At 46.6% G+C, this 14612-nt stretch overlaps 1 protein-coding gene across 8 annotated transcripts in view; it reads left to right on the forward strand.

Moving 5' to 3' along the window:
- The window catches only part of LOC309364676 (zinc finger protein RFP-like), an 85747-nt gene extending 80225 nt beyond the window's left edge, over positions 1–5522 (forward strand). For all 8 annotated transcript variants that reach the window (XM_081902423.1, XM_081902421.1, XM_081902418.1 and 5 more), the window contains 4 exons: positions 118–236; positions 1043–1075; positions 2343–2372; positions 4342–5522. In XM_081902423.1, coding sequence (XP_081758549.1) covers positions 118–236; positions 1043–1075; positions 2343–2372; positions 4342–4859 — 700 coding nt within the window. In that variant the 3' untranslated portion in view covers positions 4860–5522. The remainder of the gene's footprint in view (positions 1–117; positions 237–1042; positions 1076–2342; positions 2373–4341) is intronic.
- The last annotated feature ends 9090 nt before the right edge of the window (positions 5523–14612 follow it).

Below are 14612 nucleotides of genomic sequence, written 5' to 3' on the forward strand. Positions count from 1 at the left end.
CCTGGAAATTACCTGTTGGGAAATGAACTTCAACTTTGTTCATGTTATTGAGATCTCCTGCAATAATTATGGAGACAGTACCACAACGGGGCCATTCATTGTTTTTCTTTTCACCAGGTATGAGGAAAGAGAAAGTCCAGAGAAGCCACTGGCTTTCCCTCCAGAACTGAGGAACAGGATCTTGGAATCCTGTGATCTAAATCACCTTGTGGAGGATAGAATGAATCTATGGGAAGGTAATGAAAACTGGCTGCCAGGATTTCACACTGGGAATTGTGTTTCTTCAGAACTGAACGTACCAGGCTCTTATTGCATGGAATTGAGTAACCCCAGGATACCTTCCTTCTTCCTGCTCCAGTCTTATTTCCTGTCCCCCAGAATGGCCCATGTATATTGTGACGCTGGATCCTGTAAAGAAAGCCTGAACCAGAGTGTAGAGCAAAGTGAGGATTTTTTCATCCAATGTGCATCTGTTTACAGTTATACGAAACCTCCTTTTCCTTGTGGTTCCCTGTCTGCACAATCTTAGTTTGTCCTTTTGGAGGTTCTCCTTCTCTGAATGGAGTCAGTGGGCATTAAGAAGCCCCCAGTTCCCCCTCTGCCTCCTGCTCAGGCTTGTTCCTCAGCCGTGGAGCCAAGGCCTGAGCCGTCTCCTCCTCAGACGTCCCCCTGCAGCTGCCATATCTAGGGCTTCAGCCTTCAAGATCTCCTGAGAGTTCCCCCATTGAGAGTGGAAGCAAGAGCACATGAGCCCCAAAGGGCACAATTATGCTTCTTAACAACCTTAAAGATTTGTAGAAGGTTTGTGAGGAAGGAATTCCTTTTGCATGAGATCTCTGCCAATCCTTCTACAGCAACCTTTGCTTCTACTTATGTTTCACAATTTTGGCTTTAATGATTCCCCCCACCATTCTCATTTAAAGCTTTAGTTATTTTCATAGCTTCTTCCTATGATTTTCTAGTTTTTGATTATTATTTGTACGATTTAATTAATATTTAATAATTGTACTTGAATTCACTTTATATCTTTTTGCTTCCTCAGATGCTGTGTTATTCAGAAAGCAGCTTCAGAAAGGTAAATTTACAGGGGAGGAACAATTTCGCAGGAGGGATAGGGACTAGTATTTCATGGGTGTTGAACTGTCTTTTCTGCAGACTTTGGGACCCCCATCAATGGTGTAACTCTGGGAAACAGTCCTCTACTGGCATTTGGGTTCTTTGTCTGTCCCATGAATGAACTGGGAGGGAGGTTGAAGGCTTGGATTGGGGGCAGAGCTGTTCCCTGAGAAGAACCTGCACACCAGTCGTCTGTTCCTTTCCTGCCTATAGACTAGTAGCCTGGTTTCCTGCTTAATTTTATAGATTTTGCTTTCTTTCATAAAATGTATATACTGCTTTGTGGTAGGGAATAACCTCAGAGCCTTACAATATCTTACAAAAGCCTTTAAGGAGGATCCTGCAGGGTCAGTCCAATGTCCATCTTGTCGAGTTCTCATGTATAGGGAATCTCCCTTGCATTTTCTTATCCCTCCACATAATCTGATGATATTATTTTGGGGCTTCTCTAGATTTGCTTGGATTTCCCCCTCATGAAGTGTGTTAAAAGGGGCACCTGCCAGCACCCAGTCCCTCCTCCACCTCCTGCCAGGCTGGCCTCCCAGCAGCAGAGCCAAGGCCTGGGCCACCTCTTCCTCAGTTTCAACCTCACCAACCATTTCTCGTGCTTCAGCCAATCCCCATCTCCTCAGAGTTCCCCCAGTTCTTAGGAGACCAGCCCCATTCCATGAGGGGGGACTTCCCATTGCATGAGACCCTTGTAAGTACAGTGCAAAGCTCTGTCGATTTTCCCTCTGCAATTTGGTTTGTCAGCATGCTTGGAAATGCCAGTTTCAACAGCTTTTCCCCACCAGCTTATTTGGGGCAGATATTAAACCTTTCTTCATCCATCCAGTTCAGACACCCATTTCATTTGTGGATTTTGAATGATTGTATTCCGCCATTTTCTAGTATGGTTAAACATTTTTTATTTCCCCATGAAATCATGGAATAGCAGAGTTTGAAAGGATCCCAAGGATCATCTAGTCCAACCCCCTGCAATGCAGGAATTACAGCTAGACACGTTAGTTGTCTTAATTACTTAGGCCTAGTAATATTACATTCTCAAGAATAATCTTTTGGAGAATATTTAACATCACTACTAAGCCTACATCTTTGCATGATTTAATATTTTGCCTGAAATAACAACTGATGCTATGTTATAGTTATATTTTGTAAAAAATATTTTTGTTTTGTTTTTAACTATTGCATTGTAGCCTGTTAAGCCTGTCTTTTTGCTTCCTCAGATATTCAGTCATTCAGACATCTTCAAAGAGGTAAATTTCACATGGAGACCCCGATTCAGGAGGGGGGGACTAGTGTTTCATGGGGGTTAAGAGTCTCTTCTGTACAGCTTGACTCTCGCCCTGCTGTTTCTACCACAAGGGAAGAGAGGGTGGACTTGAAGATGCAGAAGGAGGGGAGAGAAATTGCCCAGAAGCGTCAGATAAAAGAGGGAGAGAGTTGGGTTGCTTTTCCATGTGACCTTTTTCAGGACTGGTTGCCACTTGTCCTCTTTTTCTCAGACAGGCCTTCTATTTTCATGATTAAAATTTCTCCCCTGGGCGGATTTTTCAAATTTGGCAAAATGTCTCAAGTTGTTTGATTTGTTTTACAGTAACCCATGAAAAAATTTCTAGTGCATTAGACTCAGATCTAAGGCACCCATCTAAGCAACAGAGCAGCATCTTAAGCTGGCCACGTCCTGTATAAAACCCTTCTCTTGTGGCTGAACTAAAAGGACGCTGGCTCAGCTACAAGATCTTGGAGAAGGAGTCTGGGAGGGCAAGAGTTAACACCCCCTGCCCTTAAGGAGAGTCCATATGTACATGTTTAACAGTTTAATAAATTGTTCTGTGCACACTTGGGTTCACAAAGATGGGAACATGAGCCCAAATATTTTCATGTGGCAAGCGAGGGAGCAATAGGTATTATTATTATTATTATTATTATTCTTTGGTTGTTGAAAGTTAAGAACATTGCTACTAGCAGTATATCACAGCTGTGAAAGCCTACCTAGAGTAGGGGTATTTAAAACGAGTGCTGTCATAGCGATCCATGGTTAAGAGTAGAAGTTGGCAAATGTGTCCTCTTTTTGCTCTTCGAAATACAGCAACTCTACACTTGCCTATCATGACTGCCTTAGCCCCTGACTGGTAACTTTTTGAGTTATTCCTCCTTTCCAGCAGGGAATTAGTCTTATGGTATATATTAAATTCAAAAGAGATGCATGGAATAAGCAGTCCTTTGTAAAATTGTGGGCACAAAGGCCCAGAATGTGACCCCCGCAAAAGTGAGGGGACACCTATACAGTATGTGATTTTGTGTTGTATTTTTATGCTGTGAACCACCCTGAGACCTATGGATGAAGGGCAGTAGGCAAATGTCACTATATTATTATTATTAAAGGTAAAGGTAAAGGTACCCCTGCCCGTACGGGCCAGTCTTGCCAGACTCTAGGGTTGTGCGCTCATCTCACTCTATAGGCCGGGGGCCAGCGCTGTCCGCAGACTCTTCTGGGTCACGTGGCCAGCGTGACAAGCTGCATCTGGCGAGCCAGTGCAGCACACGGAAACGCCGTTTACCTTCCCGCTAGTAAGCGGTCCCTATTTATCTACTTGCACCTGGGGGTGCTTTCGAACTGCTAGGTTGGCAGGCGCTGGGACCGAGCGACAGGAGCGCACCCCGCCGCGGGGATTTGAACCGCCGACCTTTCGATCGGCAAGTCCTAGGCGCTGAGGCTTTAACCCACAGCGCCACCCGCGTCCCTATTATTATTATTATTATTACTACTATAACAGTGGGGTCCTCATCTCCCAGCCCAACCCAGAGGTCCCCAAAGGCCAATTCCCACAGAGATTGTCAGAGGAAAGCAGCTTCTCTCCTCTCCTGCCTCCTCCAATTCTCCTCTCTTTCCCCTTAGATAACACAGAAGAGATGAGTAAAAGGTTTACTGGGTGGTTTTTCCCCTTAGAAAATGCCTGGTTTGAGAGGAGGGCAGGCACAATACACATCAGATATAAGAAAGTGAAGGGAACTGATTTAAAAACCATCAAGGAATATATTTATTCTGATGAGAGTCTGCAAGGAGGAGTCTCAGTCTAGCATGTGACGCAAATAAATCCCCTTGATCTGAAAGGAAATCTGGGTTTTTTTGGTGTTTTTAATTTATTTATCAAGGTGTCCATTTCTGTCTCTCAGCTGACTCTGCCTAATCTTCCCTTTCCCTCATCTTCTCCCCAACAGCAAATGTCACTCTGGATCCAGACACAGCCCATCCTGAACTCATCCTGTCCGAGGATCGGAAAAGCCTGAGTAGGGGAGACAAACCTCAAGCCCTGCCCAACAATCCTCAGAGATTTAGCCACGAGATTAATGTGTTGGGAAGTCAGGGATTCACAGCAGGCAGACATTTCTGGGAAGTCACTGTGGAAAGTGGGGAATTGTGGGGTTTGGGGGTCGCCAGGAAGTCTGTGAGGAGAAAGGGCAGCTTCTCCATATTCCCTGAGGAGGGGATCTGGGCTGTGCGAAAGTTGGGAGAGAAGTACTTTGCCTGCACCTCCCCTTATTACTCTCTTCTGTCCCTGAGTGAGAAGCCCAGGAGGATCCGGGTGACTCTGGACTATGAAGGGGGACGTGTGTCTTTTTCTGACGCTGACTCAGGATCCGAACTCTACACGTTCTCAGGAGCCTCGTTCTCTGGAGAGACCCTCCTCCCTTTCTTTTCTCTGAGGGGAAATAAAACCGACCTCAGTATCTCCTGAGGGGACTAAATCTGCCTCTCAGGCCCAGCAGGAGTTTCTCTCCAGACCAGAGTGACTGACATAAAAACCATTTACCTGCCAAGAGCCCTTTGGGCAGTTTTCCAAGGGCCCTTTGAGAGGATTCATTCCAGTCAATTCAGCAGAAATTAAAAAAAAAAAATGGGTTGCTCTTGGTTTGCATTTTCTTTCCTTTTCCCAGAATTTCCTCTGCAGCTTCTTAGAGAGATAGTCACACTTTTAGGAGTCCTAATAAATTTTCCCACCTTCAGTCTTGTTTTCCATTTGAGTTGTCTGATTTGGCAGAGGATAAGACCCTTAATCCCACGGTTGTGCGTCTGAGCCTCACGTTGGGCAATTTTTTCCTGCACTGCAAGGGGTGATATTAGATGACCCTCAGGATCCCTCACAACTCTGTAATTCTAGGAAACTTTCCTCTCCCCACAAGACCTTATGCAGCTGTGAAAATGCATGCATCATTGGATTAATAGAGGACTAAAAAACGAACCCCGTCCCCCACATCAGGCAGAATAGCTCCTTGCTCTGGAGACCTCAGACAGGAAGAAAAAGAAAAGGAAATTGAACAGGGCATCAGCTTCAAATGCCCTCTGCAAATACAGCCTCGCCATCTCCACACCTTGTCAGAAGTAAACCTTCTTGCATTGAGTGGGGCTTCTGCTCAGTTAAATGTGTTTTGAGTGGATGCATTAACGTTCCTTATTTACAGGCTGGACTCTGTCTATCGGGGGCATCAAATGGGGTGTCCTCTGGATAATGCTGGACTCCAACTCCCCTGACCCATCCAGCATGGCCAGGGGTCAGAGAGGATGAGAGTTGCAGTCTGGCAGCTTCCGGAAGGGGCCCCATGGGCTGTGCTGCCCCATACATTATGCAGGGCACCTTCCCTGTGTTCCTGAGCCCCACTCCAAATACACAGTGGTCCGCCAAGGAGTGTCATTTCGGCAGCAGGTGCATCTGATTTCTCTCCTTGGATACTAACAGCTGGAACAACACATGCCTGTGGAATTGACCACTCAGATATCAGGCAGGACTCTCTGGCTCCACTATCAGGGCCACTGACTACTGACCGGTGCAGCCTGCTCTCCTTTCCCTGCGTTTTCCATGGGGTGGTGACAGATGTTGGAATAAAGACACCCCCCCCACCTGCCTGAGCGCCACCTCCCCTTGCTCCATCCCCTATATCAGGGGTGGCCAACTCCCAAGAGACTGCAATCTAATCACAGTAGGGTTCAGGGAGAAATTGTTGAGCTTTTTTTAGGGAGGAGGAAGCAGAAAGGGGAACAGCCACTGACAGATCGCTAAGGAAACAAACAGTCTCACTGAGTAAACTCCATTCTGCAGATTGTGCAACAATAGAGGGTGGGACAAGGGGGCAGGGCAGGATTATATTTTACCAGCGTTAAGGAAAGGGACCCAGCAAACGACCGTGATCTACCAAAACATCCTGGGGCTCTAGATCACGATCGACCTGTTGGACATCCCTGCCCTATATGATGTTGGCAACGTTTGTGTGTCATCATAATTTCCCCTGCAAGTCTCTGGCCTCCCCCCCCCCCCCGGCGGCTCCCAGCAACTGAGATTTAGAAGAGGAGTTGGATTTGATACCCCACTTTACCACTACCCTAAGGAGTCTCACTCTTGAGAGTCCCATGGACTGCAAGAAGATCCAACCTCTCCATTCTTAAGGAAATCAGCCCTGAATGCTCACTGGAAGGACAGATCCTGAAGCTGAGGCTCCAATACTTTGACCACCGCATGAGAAGAGAAGACTCCCTGGAAAAGACACTGATGTTGGGAAAGATGGAGGGCACAAGGAGAAGGGGGCGACAGAGGACGAGATGGTTGGACAGTGTTTTTGAAGCTACCAGCATGAGTCTGACCAAATTGCGGGTGGCAGTGGAAGACAGGAGTGCCTGGCGTGCTCTGGTCCAGGGGGTCACGAAGAGTCGGACACAACTAAACAACAAAGGAGTCTCAAAACAGCTAACAATCTCCTTCCCTTCCTCCCCCACAACAAACACTCTGTGAGGTGAATGAGGCTGAGAGACTTCAGAGAAGTGTGACTAGCCCAAGGTCGCCCAGCAGCTGCATGTGGAGGAGCGGGGAAGCAAACCCGGTTCACCAGATTACGAGTCCACCACTCTTAACCACAACACCACACTGGCTCTGCCTTCTGCCTCTGAACTGTGGAGGCAGAGCATAGCCATTTTGCTGAAGAGCTAAAAGCAGCCTAGTGCTCCATGAATTTGTCCCCTTGTCTTGTCCCCAGCTCGGTGGGTGGAACATGATACAGTGGTACCTCAGGTTACCGACGCTTCAGGTTACAGACTCCGCTAACCCAGAAATGAGAACAGAAATCGCAGCATGGCAGCAGCGGGAGGCCCCATTAGCTAAAGTGGTACCTCAGGTTAAGAACAGTTTCAGTTTAAGAACGGACCTCCAGAACGAATTAAGTTCTTAACCTGAGGTACCCTTGTAGTCTTAATCTAAGGGTTACCGGCTTGAGCACCATGTTGGGCAAAAGGTTCCTGCATTGCAGAGATCTGGACTAGATGACCCTTGTCTACCCCCATCATACAGCCCGGACCCTGAGGTCCAGCACCAAGGGCCTTCTGGCGGTTCCCTCACTGCAAGAAGTGAGGTTACAGGGAACCAGGCAGAGAGCCTTCTTGGTAGTGGCACCTGCCCTGTGGAACGCCCTCCCAGCAGATGTCAAGGCAATAACTATTTTACTTTTAAAAGACAACTGAAGGCGGCCCTGTTTTTAATGTCTGATGTTATATCAGTATATCATTAAAGTTTTTAATGTCTGATGCTATATTGTTTTTAATATTTGGTTGGAAGCCACCCAGAGTGGCTGAGGAAACCCAGCCAGATGGGTGGGGTATAAATTATTATTATTATTATTATTATTATTATGGTCCCTTCCAACTCTGCAATTCCATGATTTGAAGTTGGTTGCCATCTCTGCCTCCAGTGGCAGTGAGTTCCATAGTTCAGTTATGCGCTGCACAATGAAATGCTTTTATCTGTCCTGGATCTCCCAACATTCAGCTTTCTTGAAGGGCCACGAGTTACCATATTTTTTGCTCCATAAGACGCACGTTTCCCCTCCTAAAATGTAAGGGGAAATGTGTGTGTGTCTTATGGAGCGAATGCAGCGGGGAGGCAGGCAAGAAAATCCCCCGTGGCTCTTGCGGGCTTTTCCCCAGGAGGGAGAAGGGACTGACGCGGCCAATCAGTCCCTTCTCCCTCCTCGTAGAAAAGCCCACAGGTGTCATGCGCTCCTTAAAGGGTGAGCAGTTCCTGTGGGCTTTTGCGGGAGGTAGGGGAATTCCCCCACCTCCTGCAAAAGCAGAGAGGTCTGGGAGAAGCGCACAGGCTGCGCGCAGCCTGTGCGCTGCTCCCAGAGCTGGGGGGGGGGTTCATATTTTTTTCCCTGATTTCCCCCTCTGAAAACTAGGTGCACCCTATGGTCAGGTGCGCCTTATGGAGCGAAAAATACAGTATACTGCTGAGAATCTGCAATGTGGAGATAATGTGTCTCTGCCTCCATCGTGGGGACCACAGCAATGTGTGGGCAGATTGTTTGTCCCCTCCTGGGGCAGGAAGCCTTGACAGAGAACTTTCTTGAATTAACAACAATACAGTGGTGCCTCTGCTTACGAACGCTTCTGGTTACACACGCTTCAGGATACGAGCTCTGCTAACCTGGAAGTATCTGCTCCTGATTGCGACCTTTGCCCCGGAATGCGAACGGAAATTGTGTGCCAGAGGCCCCATTAGCAAAAGCACACCTCAGGATAAGAACGGTTTCAACTTAAGATTGGACCTCCAGAACGAATTAAGTTCGTAACCAGAGGTATCACTGTAACTGGTTTCTTGAGACAGCCGGAAAACAAATCAGGGAGGAGCAGGCCTCTCAAACACAACACAACATCTCTCAGCTCCAGCCTCCATGAACTGTGGGAACAGAAAGTCAATCTTGGAGATGCCATGCATGGCGTGTGTGTGTATGTGTGTGATCTTGCTCTGCAGTGTCTACACTGAGTGGTTGTGGCTCTCCTGGATTTCAGACCGGCACCTTTCCCAGTCCAAAATGGGAAATGCAAGTGACTAAACCTGGAAGCTTTTCCATGCCAAGCAGACGCTGTTCCCCTGAGCTTCAGCTCTTCCCCATTTTTGAAGTAATGCTCATGACCTTCTTGATACTATTTGTTTAACTTTCTGAAAACCCAACTAATCCCTATGTTAGGTGAAAAGCAATTAATAAGGAGTCCAACAAGTTCATATATTCACATCCAAAAGTCACACTCAGAACATGACCCTATTTAGAGCCCCAGAGAGGAACATGAATGATTCAGACCAGTCACGATGTTACAACCACTAACCAAGATGGCGTCATAAGAGTTGAACAGAAAATGGTCTCCTCTTATCTTAAATGGTCTTCTCGACAAGGCAATGCCAATCCAGAGGTCCATCTAGTCCAGATTCCTCTTCTCCCAGTGGCCGATCAGGTGCCCCAGTGGGAAGCCTGTTGGGATTTGCAGGATACTGGATAAGCCTGCAGGCTTCAGGATGATGCAATACTCTGCTGGGTCAGAGTGACTCAGCAGGAGTGTAATTAGTATCACCTGCTTTAAAAGGAGAGCCTGTGTAACAGTGGGTGTGGTTGGTGTGGTGGTTGTCCTGTATGGTGGTTGTGCTGTAGAGCTGTGGTGGAGGAGAGTATTCGTTTGTAAGTACTCTGTATGGACTGTTTCTTTTGTACATGCCTGTGTAAATAGCCCACATTAAAAAAGACAGAACTGGACAAACCCGGAACTCTTAGCGTCTCTGCTGTAAGCTTCGCGTAGAATACGCGACAGGGTTATGGGCCCAGCACGCTTCCGCTGCGCAAGAGTACAGGTGGCAGTTATCTAGCCGTGGGTGCTGGAGGTGAGCTGCAGGGATGGAGCAGTCCAGAACTGGCGTGTTGCTGGAGAAGCTGACGGCCACTAACTACAGCATCTGGTCGGTCCGCATGCAACACTTCCTCAAGCGTGAGGGACTGTGGAAGGTGGTGGAAACTCCACCGCAGCCCCCTGAGGAAGATGAGGACGACGACGAAAAGCTGGCACTAGCAGAGGCCCAGCTAGAAAAGGATGAGAAAGCTTTGGCTACGATCATCCTTGGAGTGGACGACAGCCAGCTAGTCTACGTAGCTGATAAGGTGACGGCAAGTGAGGCGTGGAATGCGCTCAAGGCTGTCCATGTGCGAGAGACAGCTGGCTCACTGATAACACTGACCAGGAGACTGTACCGGTGTCGGAAGAAACCGGGGGACTCCCTGGTAAACCACCTAAAATTCCTAACAGGCTGTTTCCAGGAGCTAGCCTCAAGAGGGAGGCCTGTGGGGGAAGAGGACAAAGTTTTTATAGTCCTGAGTTCCCTTGATGACAGCTATGATATGCTAGTCAACTCCCTCGAGTCTGTAGAGACTGATAAGCTGACTCTGGAATACGTTACCGGACGGTTGTATGCAGAGGAGGACAGGCGTGCAGAGCGAAAGATGACCTCAGCCCAGCTGTTGGAGCATCCCAGAGGGAACAACAGCCGGGAAGAGCAGAGGTGTCGGGAGCCGGAGAAACAGCCAGGAGGAGCTACTGCAGACCAGCCGGTGGTCAACAAAGTAAAAAGGTGTTTTTGCTGCAAGTCCAGTGGACATCTGCTGCGGGACTGCCCGAGAAAACAACAAAAACAGCAGAAGCACAAGAGGCAGCAGAGAGAGTCTACCGCTTGGGTGTCTGCAGATGGTCAAGAAAATGAAGAGCTGTGGGTTCTGGACAGTGGAGCTTCTCAAACCTTTTGTAAAAGAAAAGGACTGCTAACTGATGCTAGGGCTTCAAACAAAAAACATGTAAGTCTTGCTACGGGCCAGAAAGCTAATGTGGTTTGTGAGGGGGAGGTTGTGTTCCCACAACTGGGACACACATTCAGGAATGTGTTGTGTGTGCCTAGTTTGCAAAACAATCTCCTAAGCATTCCTGACTTGGCAAAAGCAGGCTTTGAAGTAAACTTTGTGGGAGACCAGTGCCAGATAAAGCAAAATGGGGCAGTGTTGGCAAATGCTAACCTTAGAGCTAATATGTATGTACTGCAGTGTGAGTCTAAGGTTGCTAATGTGCAAAATGTCCCAACCCATGATATGTGTATTCATCTCCTGCACAGGCGTCTGGCTCATGCTAGCTATAAGGTGCTAAACAAAACATTGGAGTTGTGTGGGGGGATGAAAAACATAAAAAGTTGTGATAATTACTTAGACTGTAATATCTGCAAGGAGGTTAAAAGCAGGGCTTGCCCAGTAGCAAGAGCAAGCCAGAGAGAAACCAAAAAAACCACTGGAGTTGATTCATGCTGATGTAACTGGTCCTTTTCCACCAAGTGTCTCCCATAACAAGTACTGCTTGATCCTAGTGGATGACTATTCTAGATTTGGCTGGGTCTATCCATTGAAGCAAAAGTCTGACGTTGCCCAAACTTTGAAGTTCTGGGTAAGAAGGGTAGAACGGCAACTTGGCAAAAAGGTGTGCTCTATTCAGTCAGACAGGGGAGGAGAGTTTATGGCAAGCTCCCTAAGAAACTGGTTGCGTTCCCAAGGGATCAAACATAGGCTTACCAATGTGGCGACGCCTCAGGAGAACGGAGTAGCAGAACGTAGGGGAGGTGTCTTGCAGACACAAATGAAAGCATTGCTAGCAGATGCAAATCTCCCAATTAAGTACTGGGCTGAGAGTATTAAGACCGCAAATTATATTGGGAATCGCTTGTGGTCAAGGGTACTAGATGACATACCCTATAAAATTCTCTATAACAAAAGTCCCAGTTTGCAACATTTGAGAATCTTTGGGACAAAGGCATGGGTTGACATACCTGTAAAGAACCGAAGAAAAGGTGGGAAAAGGGCACAGCAGTTGCTATTTCTTGGGTATGAAAGTGGTACGAAAGCTTACAGGTTTGAAGATGATAAAAATCTTTTGAGTTATAGTCGATCAGCCAGCTTTAATGAGCAAAGAAATTGGCCCAAGATACATGCAAACCTGCTGCCAGAAAAAGTTTTACTGCCGAGCATACCTGATAAGGCAGTTGAAACAAAGCTGAGAATTGGCAACTCTCCCAGAGAAACTGAAAGGGAGGAGGTAAAGGTTGAGCATTTTTCTCCAGCTGCTAGTATGGAGCAGGGGAGAAAAGAAAGTGCAACAGGGACAGGAGGAGGTAGATCTACAGAGTCAATCCACCCCAAAAGCAGTCCTGAAGGTAGCCCAAGGGATGAGATTAATGAACCAAGGAGGTCTGCAAGAAGCAATAAAGGTCAGCCTCCAGACCGTTATGGGTTCCCAGCCACCATAAACCAGGTTTGTGTAACTGAGCCAGAAAACTTTGAAGAAGTGCAAGAGTTACCTACTCTAGAGAAAGAGGCGTGGTTAAAGGCAATGCAGGCAGAGTATAACTCTCTGCTAAACAACAATGTGTTTGTCCCTACAGAATTGCCTGAAGGTAAAAAGCCCATAAGCTGTAAGTGGGTTTTTAAAGTGAAAAAGCTGGCTGATGGTAGTTGTCAGAGGAAAGCCAGGTTGGTGGCAAGGGGCTTTACACAAAGGAAAATGATACATTATGATGAAGTGTTTGCCCCAACAGCAAAGGCTGAAACAGTAAAATCAGTTTTAGCAATGGCAAGTCTGAGAGGGTTAAAAGTTAATCATTTTGATGTTGCCTCAGCATATTTAAATGCTCCTATAGACGCCGAGGTGTATTTACAGCAAATACCAGGTTATGAGCTGGAAAAAGACAGCATGGTGTTAAAGCTGCAAAGGGCACTATACGGGTTGCACCAAAGTGCACGTCTATGGCATGAATGCATAGACACAACTTTGAAAAAGATGGGATTCAAACAAAGCCTGGCTGATTCCTGTTTATATTCAGCAGTGGTGCAAGGAAGTGTTTGTTATTTACTTTTGTATGTTGACGATATCTGTCTGATAACAACTGCACAAAAGCAAGTGTCTTGGTTTATGAACAGCCTAGGTAACAAATACAAACTGAAGTATTTGGGAGAGATTCAGAATTACTTAGGAGTAGAAGTTCAGAGAAATGAAGAGGGCGTCTACTCTCTGAGTCAGAAGGAAAAAATTGAAAAATTATTAAAGACATATGGAATGGAGAGGGCAAATGAGGTTGATACTCCCATAACTACCCAGTACAAAAATGAACCAGAAGGGCAAAAATGTGAGAATGCAACAGCGTTTCATTCTCTGTTGGGTTCTCTGTTATATTTAAGTTGTTGGACAAGACCTGACATAACATTGGCAGTGCACATGTTAAGCCAAAGAAGTGCAGACCCGGCTCAGAGAGATTGGCTAGCACTTAAAAGAATCCTAAGGTATCTGAAAGGCACAAAAGATTACAAACTGGTGCTGGATACAGGATGTGATCAGCAAGTGTATGCATACGCTGATGCCAGCTGGGGGGACAGAGAAAATGGAAAGTCTACCACTGGCTATGCCATATATATTGGAAATGCCCTGGTTCAGTGGAAATCCCAGAAACAAACATTTGTTGCCACAAGTACTTGTGAAGCAGAGTACTCAGCCATAAGTGAATGTGTATCACAAATAGAATGGTTTGCTTGCCTAACAAAAGAGCTTGGAATACCTTCTGAAATGCCAATCACTGTGCTAAGTGACAACATGGCTGCACAACAGCTTGCTAACCAACAGAACTTTAAAAGCAAGAGCAAACATATAGCTATAAGATACGGAAATGTGAAAAATGCTTTGGAAAGAAATGTGTTAAAGGTACAGCACTGTAACACAAAATGTAATGTGGCAGATTTGTATACAAAATGTTTGGATGCTCCTAAATTTCGAGACTTAAGAGAATTATTAGGTCTGAAGCCTTTGACTTAAGGAGGAGTGTTGGGATTTGCAGGATACTGGATAAGCCTGCAGGCTTCAGGATGATGCAATACTCTGCTGGGTCAGAGTGACTCAGCAGGAGTGTAATTAGTATCACCTGCTTTAAAAGGAGAGCCTGTGTAACAGTGGGTGTGGTTGGTGTGGTGGTTGTCCTGTATGGTGGTTGTGCTGTAGAGCTGTGGTGGAGGAGAGTATTCGTTTGTAAGTACTCTGTATGGACTGTTTCTTTTGTACATGCCTGTGTAAATAGCTCACATTAAAAAAGACAGAACTGGACAAACCTGGAACTCTTAGCGTCTCTGCTGTAAGCTTCGCGTAGAATACGCGACAAAGCCCCCAAGAAGACCTGAGAGCAACACCCCTACTTTCCCCCACCCCGGGGATTCCCCACAACTGGAACTCCAAGGCACATGTTTCCTTTGACAGTGGAGGCCCCACGTAGCCATCCCTGAATGTGTCTAGTCTTCTTTTAAAGCCGGCTAAGTTGTTGGCCTTCCCTGCCTCTTATGTGAGGGAGTTCCACTTTCTTTCATCAGTCCAGAATGTACCACCATCTGGGACTAAATGGACCTTGGGCCTGATCCAGCAAGGATCTCCTTATCTTCCCTGCCAAGTATGCAAAAAGAGAGTGGAGTCCTATTTCTCCCATTTGTAGAGTTCACACTTCCACATCTGTACACTGTCACTGGGAGCTGTTGTTCTCATTGTGGGTCTGTAGCTGCCCTTGTGATGTGTCCCTGGCCTTGGTTGGGAACCATCAAGTTGAGATACTTCATAATGG

The sequence above is a fragment of the Podarcis melisellensis genome (assembly GCF_964234715.1).
Source record: "Podarcis melisellensis genome assembly, chromosome: 2".
Classification (NCBI taxonomy): domain Eukaryota; kingdom Metazoa; phylum Chordata; class Lepidosauria; order Squamata; family Lacertidae; genus Podarcis; species Podarcis melisellensis.